Genomic DNA, 18,943 nt, shown 5'->3' on the forward strand with positions numbered 1-18,943 from the left:
GAACGCTGCTGCTGCTGGATGGATGGATGGCTGCTCGCTCGGTCGTATTTTTAGAAAAAGGGGGAAGGCTTTCACGAGGTTTTTGGCTTTTTTGCAGCACGAAATTGTTGTTGTGTGTTGGTGGAGGTGAGAAGAAGCTGACGGCAGCGCCACCGTTTTCTCAGGATTTTTGAATTTTTTTTCTAGATATCACGCGGGATTTTTATATTTTAATGCGCTCATCTGTCCGTTAAAGGAATTCCGGATGTTTTGTTTGAATTATTTCGTCTTTGTTGTTGTTGCTGAAAATGTGGTGACATCTGATGATGAAATTAACAACTTAATTATTCGCCATCTAGCGGTGAGAATAGTCAACTTTTTCATTTAGAAAATGGTGGGAAAAAATTTGCATAATCGCCATGTGGGTAAACGAGTACAAAGTTTCTCTTGAAAAATGGTTACCTCTCCACGACGTCGAAGAAGTAGTAGGTGTTGATTGATTACGTAAAAACAGGTCCCGTCTAATGGATCTACTCGTCGATGGCAACCCAAATCGTGGGATCAGGTTTTCTAAGGTATGTAATAATAATAATAATGATAACCTGTTGTGCTGTGTGTGTACGAGTCGATAGTGGGCAGCAGATATGTCTGACCCGTTAGGTTACCTTGTAACACCAATCCATTCCGTTTGAAAAAAAAGCAGGCCAATCGATACTTTTATGTTGTGGGAGATTTCGATCCGGTATTTGTGTTGTGATGCATTCTTGGAATCCCATCAGTCACGATTGATTTACAACCCCAACCCATGTAATGTAACAAGTCCATAAATTCACTCCCGGGGAAGAGAAACAAAAAACTGATTATTGAAACATGCATTATTAATGTGATCCTTTTTGTTGTTTTTTTCTCCCCCCACCTTTAGATTGATTTACACTGGCAATTGAACCCGCTAGCTTATCATGCTTCATTTCCACATCATCGTTGAGGTATCAGCCATTGATTGTAGATTTCTTCATCAGTCAGCTGAGCAATCAAGTCCAGCAGGAACTCGAAGAGGAGAGATGATGATGAATGGCAGCAGTCCAAACCCTCTACGGAATTATTCATCAACAATCAGCCGGGCAGCAGCAGCAGCTAGCAGCTGTTTTGTGTGTGTGAGTATATCATCTCTTCAGATATATTATTAGCCACTTTTCTCTCTCGTGGTCGTCAACAGCTCAATTAGACTCGGCCCTTGTCGTTTGCATCTTCTCAGAGAAGGAAAAAGGAAAACGACCAGCATCGGGTGGAGTTTTGGGTGTGGGTGGGAAAAAAGGTCGTCGTTGCTGGTGCAGTCGACGCGTGATGAAATGAGATTATGCACGCCCATCTCGAAGCTATGCATAATCTATCGAAATGATTATGCACGTCTTATAAATCACGGGGCGACGACGTCCCAAGAATGTTATCCTACTCAAAGCAAAAGAAGAAAAAAAAAAGAGTTGAAGTGAACTGAGAAACACACATCTGTTCAACTAGGTCAAACACACACACACCGAGACGAGCTAATGCGACTTTAATTTCAGGTCGGCAGGCCGACAAAGTAAACAAAGAAAAAAATCGCGTCCATTGTAACGCACACACAGGAGGGGGAATTGTGTGTGCACACTAGTCCCGGGCGTGAGAAAACAAGCTATACGGGATCAGCTGATTATTATTATAGCTAAAAAAGATGAAAGTTGGTGGTGCAAAAATGGGCTCTAGCTCTCTAGCTGTTTTTGACGAATTCTATATATGGGCGCCGTGGTTCTCCATTTACGTGAGTCGAATGAGCCCAGCGACTAAGAAAGGCGATCGTGCAGAGATTCAAGGTTGACAGATTCTCTTCTTTTTTTGGCGCGCCGATTGGATGGCGATTATGAATTCACGTGAACGGTGAACAGTGTCGTCGTCGTCTGATGGATGGACTCGGCTGTTTGACTATGTGACCATAAGACGATGATGATGCGTTTATCTTTGATTGATCTCGTCACCATTTTCGTAGGGTACGGAATAATCAGTCCAAAAAAAGAGGAGGAATCATATTATTTTATTATAGATCCATTGACTTTTATTAAGTAGTTGCATTCGTTTTTTTTCTACACGATTTATCAATCGTCGCATGAAGAAAATTTTCTGATTTTTTTTTTTTTTTAAAGGGGTTTTTTGGCGCCGTGCCCGGAAGTCTGAGAGTCGTGCGTGTGTGTGCTCTGTTGTTTGAATGGTTTATATTTTTCTTTTTAAATTTTAGTTTTGTGGACTGGCCAACAGAGGCGCTGGTAGTCTGCCCCCTCACAACAACATTCAGTTGAATTCCCTTCCCTTTTTCAGTTCAGTCGCCTTTGGGCTCTCGTCGAACGAGGACCGTGTTTCATCCGGTTTCCTCTGCAACAACAACAACATCCCCCATGTAGAGCCAAGAAAGCGAAACAACACACAAAAAAAGGAAAACGAACAAATTTTTCTTGTTCTGATTTTTCTCTCCTCCACCGAATCCAAAAGTTGAAAAAGTAAAATTATCGTTGCGTGCGGGGTGGGACGAAAAAGACATGGCCGAGGTGTTGTTGGAAACAACCCAGACAACAGTTTCCGAGTGTGTTGCAGCGTGTTGATTTGTTATCCACACACGAGAGAGAGAAGAAGAAGAAGAAGAAGTTTTGGTCGGGTGTGAAAAAGGTTGTCGGGAGTGTTGTGTGTGTGTGTGTGTGTGCGCGTTGCGTGGAATTTCTTCTGGTTGTTGTTGTTGTTGTTGGCTGGAAGGGTCGACCCCTGTGGGAAAAGCGTTAGAGAGAGAGAGAGAGAGACTGGTGGCCGCCACCGTTGTACAAGTTTTATTCGGTCGTCGCGCAGGTGTGTGCGTGACTTGACAAGTGAACGACTTTCCTTTTGTTTTCTTTTTCTCTTTCTCCCCCTCCACTGAAAAAAAAACATGGTGCTCAACCTGTTTAAAACGCTGGCCAGCAAGAACGAAGCCGCCCATCACCGCACCCAAAATCACCACCAGTCCAGGTAACAAAACCAAAAAATAAAAGAATAGAAAAGAGGAAAAAAACAGATTTTTATTCGACTGAAAAATCTAATTTTCTGTCGGGGTGTTTTTCATGACGTGTCGTATCTCTCCTTCTCTCTCCCCTCACACAATAAAAAAACGACGAAGGAGAGAGATGGTTATCGTGTGTGTAGAACCCACACCCATATACGGTAGCGTGAATTTTTCATTCACTAAAAGAAAAAAAAAACCACCCACCAAAAGTCGAAACGAAAATTGGGAAGCCCTGGGTATATTTTTTCCCGTTGTTGTTTGGGTAAGGCGACCGCCACAATTCATTTGTCGAGTTGTTGTTGTTGTTGTTGTTGGTAAGGAGCACAAAGAGTCGAGAGAGAGAGATATTGAAATGAGGCTGCACCTTTTATGTGTGTGGCTTGTTGTTGTTGTTGTTGTTGTGTGTCTACCGACTTCCTAAATTGGCCAAAAGGTTAGTCGTTCTCTTACTCATACTCTCTCTCTATCTCGGAGAGGCTCCTAGAGGCTCTACCTGGGCGCGTGAGTCATTCATTCATAATTCAGTTTGTTTCCCTGGGTGTCGTGTGCACAACTTTTTGGCCAGGCTGCTGCTGCTGCTGCTCTGCCCCTCGGGCGCAATGAGCAGCAGCACAAGAAGAAGAAGAAGAAGATTCATTATTAGGTCTCGTCCCAAAAATGGTTTGACCACCTAATCAGATCCACTTGGGAGGTTTTCTTTTCTTTTTTGACCGCTTCATTTTCTCTCTCTCCATCCCCCCCACCACTCGCACGAAAATTTAAATAATTTCCCACACACACACACACACACACACGTAAGTTAAACACACACAGCCCACCGTCGGATAATTATGGGGACGATTGACGTGTCCGTCCGATAGTTTTCCCGTGGTCATCGCTTGACTTTGTCTGTTTGTTTGATTGAAAAAGAAAACCGCAACAACCACAACAGGTAACACACACGGTTTTGTTTGATAACAAGTGTGTGTGTGGAGAAAGAACAGGTGTGTGACGCAATCAGAGAGAGAGAGATGGGCCAAGCCGATAAATCGTGGACGGAAACGATCATGGGAGACACGCAATCGATTAGAAAATGGGTGGAACGGGATTTTATTTTTTTATTTTTTTGAGGTTTTAAAGGCGGCCACCACCCAAGACGTAAACGGAGAAAAAAAAGCATTTTCTTAGCTGGTCGATAAATAAATACTTTGTGGCGTAGTGTTTATGCAAATTCCCCCTCCTTCAGCTAGGAAGAAGAAAAAAAGATTTGACCAATTATGGTGGAGACAAACCCGAAAATAGCTCTTCAAAGAAGAAACTGGACCGCCACCAGTGCCAAAGTGTGTGAGGGGGGATCAATAACCTGGTGGAAAAAAGCAGCAAGTTGGGCGCGTTAGAGGATCGCACCTTAATTGGATCTAACCAATTGCTCCCTAACGCCATTTCTGTGTGTGTGTGTTTTTAGACTCTGGGAGTCGAGAGAGAGAGAGAGATGGAAGGAAGGCCATCGGGAGAGAGAGAGAAGGTCCCGATGAATCATCCTGGGCCACGCAGCCACTGCGCAGCTCTTTCAAAGAGTAAAATAACATTGGAGGTCACATCGTCCGTCGCAAAAAAAAAAATCTAAAAATCCCGAGGCTTTTTTTTTCTTTCTATGCACCTGGTCTCTCCTTTTTTTTATTTTAAAATTTTGGAGTGAGCGTGAGTTGAGTGAGTCACACGCCGTTTTCTTTTTTCAACTTTTTTTTTCTTTTTCTGAATCAACAAGGAAGTCGCTCTCTTTTTTACGATTATTTGCCTTTTCAAAGATTACCTGGGTGAGATTGCAGACACATATTTTTTGGTCGAGTGCAAACGTCAAGCCCAAGCGTCGTCCCAGGGACGTGTGTGTGTGTTGGCCATTTTCTTTTTTCGTGGTGCACAATTTCTTCTGTACAACGTCGAACCCACCACCACCTGTCTGTCCGACCTTGTGGGCTGCTGTTATTTGGCGGCAACGTGTCTCTCCTTCTCTTGTGTGTGTGTGTCTTTTTAGCGTGAGTGGCCCAGGTAGAGAGAGAGATTCCTTTTTTAGAAAGCGCCTGGATCTCTCTCACTGGCCAGCCGCTGTTTGGTGTGGCCCCGTCATATCTCCCGGTGCAGCAGCAGCAGCAGCTAACGTGAGAGAGACGAATGAAAGAATCACGCCAACAAGTCTCTCTCTCTCTCTCCTGGGTTTACACACCTGGGCCAAGGTTGTCGTCTTTTTTTTTCTGGTTTTCGGCCCAGTGAGTCATACACCCGGTAAGTCATCATCTTCCCAACTGACTAGGGGCTTTTTCTTCTTTTTTTTCTTGAATTATTTGATTCTTTTGAAAAACATGATCATTTTTTTTTTTGGTGGATGCTCAAAATGATGTAATGATGTTTGCGGGAGTAAGTGGGGGAGGAGGAGGAGAGGGAATTTTTGATTTCGGTGGGGCTGTGTGATTGATCCCGATATGGTGTGGCGTGACTCGACACAAGTCATTAGCGATCGCTTGTTACTACACTACCACCGGTTTTTAAATAAAAAAGAAAGAAAATGTTTTAAAATTCTTTTTTCTTTCTTATTTCAAGTGTGTGGATGTGTGTAAGCTCTTTATTTTGATAGACTCTTCTTCTTCTTCGTTTCTCTTTGATGATGCGATTATTTATTTATTTTGTCACAGACTCGTGTCAATAGACACACACACACGCGCCGAGTAAATAAATACAATTTCCGGATAAGAAGGAAAAAGCGCGGGAAAAAGTACATTTTTTGAATCCTTTGAGTTTATTGACACACACGAAGAATAAATGGAAGATAACTCGACGCTTTTATATATGTGTGTGTGTTTATGTTGAACGTCATCATCGTCGATATTATAGACACTGGGAAAATGTTGAAACGAGACCCAGATGGGAGATGATGATGGTGATTTGTTGATTTTGAACCCGTGAACTTTTTTTTTTCTTCTTTTTTGGGCTTTTCATCAAATTTAATTGCCACAAACAACTTGGGAGTGTGTTTCCCAAGTGGGAAATAATCATAACTTTGAATGGTAGTACCTAACCAAAGAGATGGAGGGGGGGGGGATTGAAGCGGAGAGATTTATTATCCATTTATTTGTTTTTGTTTTCTATTACGGGAGAGAGAAGGAGATGTTTTTTTTTTTTTCAAACGTGAAAGACCTGGTGCCGTACGTGACCGTATAAGGCACTGGGTAATGAGCGGCCGATATATAAACGTGCCAGTCAGTCTACTGCTGCTACCAACCAAATCTAACTATCGATACATAAGCGTTTGCTCAGTTTTTTCCCCTCTTTTATTTTCTTATCTTTATCTATCGATCTATTCTCTCTCTCGACCGAGAGAGAAAAGAAAAAACTGTGTTTCCCGCACTGAACTGCTCCCGCTGCTGCTGGGCTACGGCTGGGGCTGCCCAATTTGGGATCTCTCTCTCAGTTCAGAGAGAGAGACTTGAGGGTCCCGACTCCAACGTTTGGCAGCTGTCGTTTTTCTCTTTTTCTCTCTCTCCTTTTTTTTGTCTGTTTGAACAAGAAGAAGAAGAAAATAAATCAAAAATAAAAAGAAGAAAACAAAAAGGAGGAACGAAAAACAGGTGATTGAGACTCTCGTTTCAAACTGGCGGCTGCAACTTTTCTTGTTTGTTTTTTCTCCCAGCTAGAAAAGAGAAAAAGTCGCTTCTCTTCTTCTCCTTGCCCGTCTAGTCTGAGGCTGGTGAGCTGCTCCTAGTGATCGAATAACCGTTTTTAATGAGCTCGTGACTCACGGCCGAGGCCCCCACAGCCGAGGTCGTTCGTGATGATGTTCTCTCTCCTCGCGCACACAGACACTGTGCGCACGTTTCTCTTTTCTTTCATCTTTCACTACCAAATAATAAATAACCAACGTCTGCGAAAATTTCTTGTTATTATTCTCTAGGGGAAATCAGGAGATGCTACACGCTCCATCGGCCGGATACCAAAGATTCGTCGGGACAACTGGGACATCCTCATCCACCAGCGGTGGAAGCGGCGGAGCTTCTTCTTCGTCGTCTGCCAGGATTTCCCGCATGGCTCGATCGCTGCCCCAACACGTTCCGGAAGTCTTGACTCGCCCCGATTCTTCTTCTTCCGGCGTCGTCGGCAGCAGCCACTCGAGCCGACCGGCCAGTCACAGTTTCGGTAGTGGCGTCGGTGGAGGGTTGAACCCTCGACTTGCCACGGGCCATCACCTCCTCACGGGCGGAGGGGGTTCCCTTTCGGCGCCGAGTTCTCCGTCACAGCTGAGTAAATCGTCGTCGATTCCGTTGAAGATGCGCCAGGGCGTCGTCTCGGCTCGCCACGGCGCCCCTCCGCCCAACATCATCGTCGAGAAGGGACGCATTGAATTTGTTAAAACGGCCACCAGTCCCAGTGCTCCTCCTCCACTGGTGCCAGTGGCGGCGGATGCTCCGATCCCGACGCTAACGACAGAGAAACACAAATTGCAAATGGGCACTAAAATATTCCGGCCGCCAACCTCGTCGTCACCTTCTCCCAAGAAATCGACCCTGCCGGAATCGTCTCCTTTAGTAGCTCTGGCGGATGAGATGCCGCCCAAAGGTCACCACCATCACCCCAAATCGAAAGAGACGACCACTCCTTCCGGCGGCGGCGGCGGAAGCATTTCGTTTCGCGATCGATCGGCCAGCCCCAAATTCAATTCGACCAGGGAATCGACTCCGCCGCTGCCCGAATCCTCGCGAATTCCATCCGGAATGACGCGGAAGCCCAATCCAACGACAACTCCGGACGTTGTCGCCAGTGGCAACGGCCGGAATCTCCTGCCCCGTCCGGGCTTCATCAATAAATCGCGTGAAACGAGTCCGTCTCCCCAGCAATCCTCTTCTTCTTCTCCTTCTTGTTCCAGTGCCAAACCTTCGTCGATTCCGTCTGCCCCTCCATCCAAAAGTGGCAGCAGCAGCAACAACTCCGGTGCTAGTGGTGGTGTCAGTGGTGCGGCAGTTCCGGTCAGTCCCAATCTGATTCGCTGGAGGGCCAAACTCTCCGGTTCCAGTGGTCCCTGTGTCACGAATCATTTGAATTTGAATGTCTCGGCGGCTGCAGCTGCAGCTGCAACGACAACGACGACGACGAATAATTCGTCCATAGCCGGAAGCCATCCTAAGAAGACGCTGGGAGGAATAGGGGCAGCTCTGGTGGTGAAATTGTCTGGCAACGGAGCCAAATCTTGTCCTTCATCGTCGTCATCCGCCAGCAGCAGCAAACCGACACCATCTACTGTTGTTGCTCCTGCTGTTGCTGCTCCTACTACTACTGCTGTTGCCCAGGTATCCAATTTCAATTCAAATTTTCTTCCTTTCTTTCTTTCTCCAACCAAAATTGGGTAAATAGGTTTTTAGGGTCTCTCTCGTGTGTGTGTGTGCAGAATTGATGGAATGAATGAATGACATCATCCGGAGGGGCCCAACCCCGAAACAAAAAAATGTTTTCCTTTTTTTTTTTTTTCCTTTTTTCCTTTTTCTCACGAGAGAACTTTTGAACGACCCAGACTCACGCTCATCCATAAATACCCGAGCTGGAAAAGAGCGAACGAATAAATGTTGAGGTGTGCCCCCAACCAACCGACCAACTCACAACCCAAACCGGTGGGTTTCTTCTTTCTTTCTTCTTTTCCATTCCAAAAAGGAGTTGCACGGGAATATTTCGAACGGAGTCGAAAAGATGATGTGGGAGGGGCTCCTTGGGCTCCTTATTTGTCGTCATTGAAAAAAAAAGAAAAAGGGAAAAAAATAAATGTTTTAAGTCGAATCGATGCAGGTAGAAAAAATAGAAGAAGAAGAAGAGATTTCGGTGAGGAGATTTCCCAGGAGCGCAGACGCCAAAAAATGTGGCCAGCCGTAGCCCGTCTCACGGGAGGGGGGTAGTTTCCATGTCAATAAAGTTGTTGTCGTCGCTTTTTTATTCTGAATAGAAAAAAAGATTTTTCTTTTGGGGGTCTCATCAGGGGGAGAAGAATAGACAGACAAGAAGAAGAAGAAGAAATATCAATAAGAAGACACACAGTGGGAGGGGGTTGGAAGAGAGAGACGTTAACCCCCCGCTGGATTGTCGGCAGCCTCATCTCCACCGACAATCCAGCGGGGGCACATTCCAAAAGAAAATTTGGAAAAAAAAAATAAGAAACATTTTTCTATTCTTATTTTCTGATTTTTCTTTTGAGTCAAGGAAAAAGAGTTGAATGTCCGTGACGCGATATCATTTCGGGATTATCGAATTTCACGCGAGTTTGGTCAGAAAAGAAAAAACACAAGAGAGACTCCACCTCCTCGTTGGTGGTCGAGAAAAACAAAACAAAAGACACGCAATCCCCCTTTGCACGCACTCGACAACAACAACAACAACAACATACCTTTTGAAAAAAAGAAAAAGAAAGAAAAGGCGTCTAGTATATAAATAATCATAATAATTATAATACAGCCCCGGTGTAGTAGTAGTAGTACGCACATATCCCAATCCCCCCGGTGTAAGTGTATATATAGGGCGACCGAGATGACGTCATGCCAAAGAAATGCTTCTTCTTCTTCTTCTTTTGTGGTTGGAAAAAAAAAAACTTTTTTAATAGTAGGGGGGAATCAAATGCACAGTGAAAGATATTCCCCCGGCAGCTCCTTTGTGACCTTCTTCTTCTTCTTTGCCGTTGCCGTTGCCAAGAAAAAGAAGAAAATTCTCTGCAGCAGCCGAGGTCGCTCAGCTGACAATCCCCCGGGACACGATGATTACACTGTCGGCCAAAAGAGCCCACACTAACTAAATGGCATTGATCAACCAACAACAAAAAGATAAAAGATTCTTCTTCTTCTTCTTCTTCTGGTTAGATTTTTGCAGGGAAAGATGAAAGAAGCTCTCGGCTCCGTGAGTGATTGGTCATCACATCTTATGGGCAATGGCTAGAGGCGCTATATTTATCCTGTTAGCACCGCCGACAACGACGACGACGACGACTTTTTTAAAAGAAACAAATTGGGATGTTACACGCCGGCCGACCGGCAGAGAGAGAGAGAGAGAGAAAACTCAAAGGAGTTGATCGATTTCTATAAATATCCACCGCCACCCGCCATCAACTGAAATGAAAATGAGAACCCCCCCGACATTCTTTTCCGTTTTTGCGAGCTGGACGAACGCGTGCCAAAAAATGTCGGTCAAAAGGAGAGAGGAGGGGGGGGGGAGAGGATCGATCCTCCCCCCCCCCCTCTCCTTTTTTTCCCACGACTCCGGGTGTGCGGATGCTGTTTGGGTAAGGGGAGAGACCCCCATCTGGACGTATTACAACATGGCGCAAAACGGAAGTCTATTGTCCACACACACAAGTTTTGTTCCAGCTCCTTTTGGGTGTTGGGCCGCCGGCCCGAAACTTTTCGAGACCTTGTTTTCCCACCAAAGATTTTTAAGAAGATGTTCCGTGTGGAAGGCAAAAGTTGATTGTTTCATCACTATCATCTGATTTGTTTGTGATGCCGAGAAAGAGAGAGAGAGAGAAGTTTGACTGGGCCATTTTGTAAAAAGAGAAAAAAGAATTTTCCTAAATAGTTTTGGCTGGACCCTTTCTAAAGTAAAAAAAAAACTCCCCTCTCTTTTTGTGTGTGTTCGGCTGGGGCTTTCTACTCTACAACAGAGAGCCGAAGCCGAAACTATTATCCAGTTTTAATATCTAAATCCAACAGACACGCTCTCTCTCTCTCCCCCCTTTCCATGGGTTTCATTTCTCTTATCCTCCTCGTCACACACGCATGGAATTATATTAGGACGTGATTTGTTATTGCCCCTCGTAGTGGTGGTGGACTAGTAGAGAAGAGTATAAACTAATATAGACTGGGCGATACGAGCCGGGACGGCCATATTATAGCAGAGCTACTACTACTACTACTACTAAAAATCTATGCTAGTTGTGCACATTTTCTATTTGATTTTTTTTTCCTTGTCGTTTCGCTGGGCTGGCCACTTTTCCACGTTCCCATGAAAAATTGGCTTTTTGCTTTTCCTCGAAAAAATATTTTCGCTAGCGATAAAATCGTACACATTCTTCTCAGTAAATTGGTTAAAAAATGAATGAATGGATTTTTGTTGTTGTTTCTATTGGGCGACATTTTTTCTTTCTCTCTCGCATGTCCTTATTCAGATTTTTGTCTGTTGTCTAACTCTCTCTCTTGTTTGTTTGGTCGTGCGGGTCCGATCGATAAAAATGCCAACAATCAGAGTCATCTAGTGGCGATAATTGGCGGCTAGCAGACGACCTTCGAAAATAATAATAATCATCATGAAAGAATCTTTTTTTTTTTCGTGAAGAGGAAGTGACGCGTGAAGATTTTCTTGTAGAGGATAAATAAATAAAAGAAAAATAAATAAATAAAAGAAAAATATAATAAAAGAATAGAAAAAATGGAAAAAGAGAACAATGGGCGACCGAGGAAATGGTTGAGGGGGGGTTTTGCTGCTCTTTTTATCTCTTTCAACTTGTGTGCTTGGCTGGTGTGTAGTAGAGAGATGTTCGGTCGTGTCGTGTGTGTGTGTGTGTCTTTTTATTTATTTATTTATAAAGAGATAGAGAGGGGCTCCGGGTGGACTGGTAATGGCCGCCATTGACCCCGCGCCGTTGACCTTTTAGTCGAAAAAGAAAAAAAGTTTTTGTTGTTTTTTCGTGGGAAGGAAGAAGAAGAAGAAGATGACACTTGAATTTTCTTCTTCCCTCTTTTTCTCTAGTCGTCCCCTTGACCCAAACGCTTTACAGACACCCGTCGTGTTTATGTATTTGATAAATAAATAAATATAAAAATATAAAAAAAGACGGGACCAGAGAAAAATTTTTAAAGAAAATTAAATGAAATTGGGTCACGAAGAGAAAATAGGAAAAAAAAGAAAATTCAATGTCGAGTTGTGGTAATTTTTTTTTTTTTAGAGAAAATGTGTGGGAAAATTTAATATCGACCCACATTTTTTCCGGGTGCACTGGGTGAGTTCGTGCGTATTTAATTTCTTTTTTTTTCTGGTTTTCTAACTTTTAATTGCCGAGGGGATTTTGTTGTTGTTGTCGTTTCCTTTAAAATTAAAACATTTTTTTTTCCCTCCCAAGAAGAGTTGAAAAAGGTCGTCGATCTTTCTCCATTTTCTTTTAAATTTTATTGCCAGTTGCCACCGATGTCGATGACCTTTTTTAATTCTTATTGTTTTCTTTCTAAATGCGAAAATTCCGCCACCCGCTTCTGAAATTGTTCCAATGGGGGGGAATGTGTGACAACATTTTTCTCTCTTAAAGTTTGTTTCATTTTGAAAATGTGAAGAAGAAGAAGAAACAACACCCCAGTGGGTTTTTTCAAAAAGAGAAAAAGGGGCGTGCGTAGTTACGACCGGACGAACTTATATTCCGTTCGACGTGGTTTCACGATTTTTCAAACGTTCCCGCCACTTTTCACACGATTTCCTCCTCCACCCCATCGTGAAAATGGGGGGGGGGGGAATTATTATATAAGGGACACCCTTTCTTCTTCTTCTTTTGTCACGCCGAAAATGTGAAATAAATCTGTTTTCTTCTACTTTTTCCCGCCCTTTGCACAAAGCTTTAAAAAAGAAAAGAATAAAAAGATGATGGATAAATAATAATTTTGGTTTTGTTGGGTTTTGGTTGCTGGCCGCGTCCATTTCGCCGGCGGAATGACAACATTTCTCAGCATCCAGTTACTACGAATTCAGTCTTTCTGGAGTGTGTGTGTGTGTTTACACAAGACATTGTTAGCGTTAGCCAATAGGAGAAAAGAGAGAGAGAGAGATAGCTATCGTTTCATCATGGATCAAAAAACACACACACGGACGGACGAGACGGACGGACAAAAAAATTGAAATTCTTTCCATCAAAAGGAGAGAAAGAGATTCTCTTACACTCGTTCAAACAAACTCACAAAACTATCTCATTCCTCCATTTCTCTGATTTCGTTGAAGCGAAAAAAAAAAGAAAAACTATTTCTTCTTTCTCCTTTTTTCTTCTGGGTTGAACAATCGAATCAAGATGTCGCCGAACAAAGAGACAAGTCACGAACACGATTTCGTGGCGTTGATAAATAACTCTTCTTCTTCCATTTCTTCTATTTCTTTTTCTATTTCCCTCTTCACATTTTTTCTATTTCCTTTTTTTTCGTACGTTCGTGTGTCGCCCAGATTTCAATCCAATCACGCGGGACCCCCGGCCGCCGTCGTTATCGACATGGATCCGAATATTTTCCGTTTCGTTTTTTTTTTCCGCACCGACGAGTCGCTCACAGAAACATAAAACTCACTTGATGGCGATGGGCCTTCATCTTCACAGCTCAACTTCTTTTTTTTTTTCCCTTCCAGGGCCTGGGCAAAGAGAAGAAACTCGTTGCCTTGAGTGGCTCTTGTGTGTGTCTGTTATTGCCGACGCCCGGGCGTTTATCTCGGGTGGGGGGGGGGAAATGATGGCGTAGGGACAAGTTCTTCTTCTTTCTCTCCCCCACGGTTTGGTTCGGTCGTAAAATGCAGTTGGTCATATTTCATGTGCAGTTTTCTTCTGACTTTTTCCACCCCTCTCTTCACCATTTTGTGCGTGTGTCATCTTTTTTTTTTGGGGGGGGGGTTTTGTTTTGAGACTGGACCGAAAAAATATCTCGAATCGATTGGGAGACTGACGACGCTCTTGTCTCTTTGTCCATCAGGTGGATGAAGGATCGACGACGCCAGCTGACGCCCAGCCGACCGGTTCCACCGCCACCGCAAGCGACAATCAAATGCAGCTGCTCAACCTGCACTACGAAGTCAAACGGTTAACACAATTTGACCAAATTTTTTTCAATTTAGTTCAGGAAAAAATGTCAACTTTTTTTTTTTCAATTTTATTTCTAGGCTGGAAGAAACGGTCCACACGCTGTTGCCATTACGTCACCAACAGTCGGCGCTCATCCAATCGTACGAGGTATTAAAAAACATTTATATTTTTTTCTTTTTATTTTTACATTTAAAATTTTAAAAAGATTACCCGCCAATTTGTTCATTGAACCGAAAGGCTATTAGCCCGTCGGACACGTTTGCCTCTTGTCGTTGCACCGCCGCGAGTTAAACGAAGCGCGTCACGTTTAACTCGTTAAAAATGAGGAAATTTCGGTTGTTCCGTCTTTCTTTTCCTTTATATCTTACAAGTCGAAATTACAAGATTATGAAAAAAAAGGGGGGGAGTCTCAATTTGTGCGTGATGATGACGATGGCTTGTAAAAAATATAAAAATAAAAATAAGAGAGAAAATAGTTTCATTAACGAGCCCATCATTGTGTGTCCAGCCATTACGGGGCAAATGAAGACTCTTTTTTTTTCTTTCTTTTATATATTTAATGAGGACCAGCAACAACAACAACAACGAAATAGTTTGAATTGCATCCGAACACGAACTTTTTTTTTTGTCCGTCTTGTTTTTTCTTTTTTCCAGTTTTTCCCTTTTGATTGTAATCGTTTCTTATTTTTATTTTTATTTTTTATTTTGTCTTGAAGGAGAGGTTGAGTGAGGCCCAGACGCGATTGGCTGCAGCTGAAGCGGAAGTGGCCCAGCTCAAGGAGCGGCTGGCTCGTTGTGAGGGGGCCGAAGTCGACGGCCGTCAAGTCATCCAGCAGCTGGAAGCCGACAAGTCGTCCATGGCCGCCAGTCACGAACAACAGCGGCTCGTGTTCGACAAGTGCCTCGATGAGATTGCCAATCACGTCGTCCAGGCTCTCATCTCACAAAAGGTGAGTCCGTCACCCACCCGCCATCCGCCATCTAGCGACCCAAATGACAACCAATTTCTAATTCTTTTTCAATTCAAATCAAAATCAAAAATGAAACAGAACCTCCAGGGGGAATGCCGACGGCTCAGATCGCAAGTCTCGGACCTGGAACAGCGAAACGTGGCCCTGAATTTGCTGCTGACTCAGAGCCTGCGCGATTCCATGCTGGAAAACAACAAGAAACCGACAGCCGCAACAACAACAACTCCGGCGGCCGATGGGATGATGGTCAAATCCAACTCGTACGACCTCCCGCCGACGTCCAGCAGCAGCAACAACCAGCGAGACTCGCTCTGCTCCACAGTCAGCGACAGCGAAATCCGCATGAGCAGCAGCTCGTCCATCTTTGAGACGGGCTCGGGGGTCCGGCCGCTCGTCTCGAAAGATTCCAACTGGACATTGTCGTCGACGAGCAGTTCAGCGTCTTCCACGGCCTCGCAGGCCGCCCTGGCCGTCCAGCAGTCGTCGGAGCAGAGCAATCCGGTCGAGCGGGCCGAGAAGCTGCTGGCCGTTCTCAAGCATCGCCTTTTCAGTGCCCAGCTCAACAGTTACAAGAGCATCCGCATGCAGCCTAAGAGCAACAGCAGCGAAATACGCCGGAGTCTCGTAATGCCCGGCCAACAGCCGGCAGAAGCGGCCCTTCCGGCCCGGCCTAGCACCTTGTCTTTCTGTCCCAGCGCCCCAGTCAGCAATAAAGAAACGGGCGTCGTGACGTCCGCCAACGATCCGTCCACTCCGTCGGTCCGCGCCTTGGTCCAAGTCCTTGAAAAACGAGTGGGCAATCCGCTTCCGTCCAGCAGCAGCAGCAGTTTGGAGAAGCCGGACAAGTCCCCTCGACCTCCTCTGCCCCTGGCCCCCGGATTGGTTCGATCCATCCGCAACGCGGCCGCCACCTCGGGCGACAGCAGCAACGACAGTCCGGCCAGCAAGGACGAAGGCTACTCGACCATGTCCAGTGACGTCCAGGTGGATTCCTCGTCTTCCAGCTCGTCGTCTTTCATCGCTTCCGGCTGCTCGTCGCCGGCCACGCTGCGCCGCAGCGCCAGCGGATCGACGCCCAGCTCGACCACCCGCTCACTGCCCATTGCCAAACGCAAGACGTTGCTCAACTCGTCTTCCAGTTCCAGTTCCTCGGCCTATTCGTCGTCCTTGTCTTCCTCCTCTTCCGACTCGCGTCCATCCCAACCCAATCGCTCCATTTCCCTCCAGGAAACGCATTCCGGCGCCGTTGGACTGGAAGAGCTGAAAGAAGAAGCGTCGGACGAGACGAACGAAGACGCCGGTGGCAGCGGCAGCGGCGGCAGATGTCCAGCAGACTCGTCGGTGGCGCCATCCAGCAGCCAATTTTCCGACTACGGCGCATCCTCTTTCAAACGTGGTAATTTTGAATTCAATTAATTTACAGACGAACAATTTTTTAAAAATTCTTGACACGATCTTATAGAATGGCCAGGTGTCCAGTTGGGAACGTTGTGTGAAGACTGGTCGCCCAGCTCGGTGGCTAGCGATTCCGAGGATGTCGAAAGTGACAGGGACGGATTGTTTTCACGTGCCACCAACCAAGAAGAACAAGGTAAACATTTCCACCAGGATTTGACTGGACAAATTTTGTTTTTTGTTTTTCTAACCGAGTGATTTTGGTTGTCCCAGGTTTGCCCAAGTGGAAGTCGGATGACGAATTGTACAAAGGCGATCAAGAGGAGGACGTGGTGGCCGGTGAAGAAAGTTGGAAGACCCTGGACTTGAGGAACAAATCGCAGCAGTCGGAACACGACTCGCAACATCCGCTGAGGAGGAGCCGGGCCCAAGTTCAACTGTCCACCGATCCGGCGTCTTCCGGTGCCAACAGTTCGGTTCCGGCATTGCCCCGCGGCGAACGTGGGCGGGTGCCGCCCAATTACAGCGAGCACGAAATGGAGGACTGGATCCTGGACGACCGGGAACACGAACCTTCGCCCTCCGAGTCTGAGGAGACGAACGGAGCGACGGCCTTGCCGGCCATCAGCGAAAACAGTTACGAGTCGGACGGAGATGACGAGGAGGAGGAGGAAGAAGAAGAAGAAGAACTTTTCGTCCCCGAGATTTACAGTCCGGCCTGTAACCTGGCGGAGCAGGAAGCGGCTGAAAGTGAAGCGGAAGCGGATGAAGACGAAGACGACGACGATGCGGAAGAGGAGAGTCTGGACACGGAGTTCACCCGCGACTATTACAGACTAGTCAAATTCGAATCCAACCGGAGTCTGGCCAACTCTGAGAAATACGATCACTGCCCGCCGGGAGCCGAGACGGCCTCGTCGGACTCGTCTGCCGCCGGATTGCTGCTGCCTCCGCCCGATCGGCAAGTGGCCCTGCAGACGGTGCTGGACTTTATTGCCGAGCAGCAGCGCTACTGCGCCATCCGCGAGACGGCCGACGCCGTCACTCCCGAGCTGCCGCACCCCAACGGCCTGGATAAGGATCATCCATCCATCGCTAGCAGCACGCTGCTTCAGTTGCGTCACCTGATTGCCGACGACGACAGTTCCAGGGAGGAGGACAGCAGCGACGACGAAGGAGCCATCGGCCGAGACGGCGCTGTTCTCCACAGCGGATTCTCGACCAATTGGATGCCCGTCCACGGCAGCCGGGTGGAACTTGTCGATTTGAACAACGCCGAGGTGCGTAGTTGAAATTGTTAATTAAATTCAATTCAATTAATGGCGGATTTTGACAATTGACGCAGGTGAGAGCTTCGATGTTGGAGAAGCTGTTCCGGTCTTCGTCCAGTTCCAGCCTGAACGAGTCCAGTTCTTCCGATTCGTTCGAAGGTATTGGATGATTTCAATTATCCCTGGGCTTCTTAATCGCAACAAGATATTGGATCCAAATTGTTTTTGTTTGTTTTGACGTGAATATGTTCATGATGCACCTCCCCCGTTGACTATTTTTGCAAAGTTCCTCCGCAATTGGATTGGAAAGGTTTCTAAAGTACAAACTGACGGATTTTTTCGTGTAATTACGTTTTGTTATTTCATCAACTCAAGAGAATTTGGTTTGCTAAGACAATACGGTTGGAATTAATTTCATTTCATTTTAAACGAATTTTCGATCCATAACAATCAGTTCACTTTATGATTCAATTGGTTAAATGTAGTGGGTTTTATTGTATGAATTAGATTTACAAAGTTCTTTTATCTAATTCAAGTCAACACTTGCGTTGCAGGAAATGAAGGGCGAGGAAATGTCGAGAGCAGCGAGGATTCTTGTCCGCCACCCATTGCCAGTCCATCAGCGACCGAGGAAAGTCAATGCTAAACGGAAGAAGAAGAAACAAAATAAAACAAAAGAACAAACACAATGCAAACAATTAACCCGCGGGGGAAAAAACAAAATTGTGAACCTGGAAGAAGAAAAAATCATTTCGCGCTATTATTAAAATTCATCGGCTTCAATTTGATTGAAAATGAACCAAAATGATTAACAAATTGAATTGAAGATAAGACAAATAACTCGTCGTCGTCTCGTCACAGGGTGCGGAAGAATAAATAATTGACAAAAATTAAAGAATGTACCTGTTTGTGATTTTGTTTTCCTTTTCTCTTGTTACAAGTTATGTTGCAACTTAACTTGTATTTTCTCCCCCCTTCTTCCCTACCACCTTCATATTTCTATTTGTTTCTTCCTCTCGCGAAATTCAATTCATAATGTCGTCTGTCGTTGTGATACTTGTCTTATAATTATTTTCGTTACATGAATTTCTTTTTATATTAACACGGCCATCCCTTCAAACGCAGCTGGCCAGAGTGTGTACAAAAAGTGTAATTACTGATCCAAAAAACAAGCACAAACAATAGAACAAGTGAATGTGTGAACATGATTGCGTCTCTTTGTTGTTGTTTTTTCCCGATTTTAAAAAGAAAAAGTAATAATAAGATTGAATTCATTTCCATTCTTTAATTATATTCATATATATCTTTACTTTTTTGCTTTATTCATTAACCAGGTTTTTATTAGATTGTACAGTGTGCTGCTTCGTATTTATTTAAACTTCTATTTGAATTTTTGAATTGAGCGGGAAAATTGATTGCGATGTTCATCGTCAGAGGCGCTGTAGTA

At 45.1% G+C, this 18,943-nt stretch overlaps 1 protein-coding gene across 2 annotated transcripts; it reads left to right on the forward strand.

The window, feature by feature from the left end:
* The first annotated feature begins 1,013 nt into the window (after nt 1-1,013).
* On the forward strand, nt 1,014-18,704 carry LOC124312805 (serine-rich adhesin for platelets-like). 2 transcript variants are annotated; one of them, XM_046777273.1, is made up of 10 exons: nt 1,014-1,133; nt 6,966-8,355; nt 13,750-13,856; nt 13,937-14,006; nt 14,576-14,809; nt 14,909-16,226; nt 16,293-16,421; nt 16,499-17,505; nt 17,571-17,655; nt 18,051-18,704. In XM_046777273.1, exons 1-10 carry the CDS (start codon nt 1,051-1,053, stop codon nt 18,140-18,142), a joined length of 4,515 nt encoding a protein of 1,504 aa, XP_046633229.1. In that variant the 5' UTR covers nt 1,014-1,050; the 3' UTR covers nt 18,143-18,704. The 2 variants fall into 2 exon arrangements, with proteins under 2 accessions (XP_046633229.1, XP_046633230.1); XM_046777274.1 differs by lacking the exon at nt 1,014-1,133 and adding an exon at nt 2,319-3,006.
* The last annotated feature ends 239 nt before the right edge of the window (nt 18,705-18,943 follow it).

This window comes from Daphnia pulicaria, chromosome 9 (genome assembly GCF_021234035.1).
Source record: "Daphnia pulicaria isolate SC F1-1A chromosome 9, SC_F0-13Bv2, whole genome shotgun sequence".
Taxonomy (NCBI): domain Eukaryota; kingdom Metazoa; phylum Arthropoda; class Branchiopoda; order Diplostraca; family Daphniidae; genus Daphnia; species Daphnia pulicaria.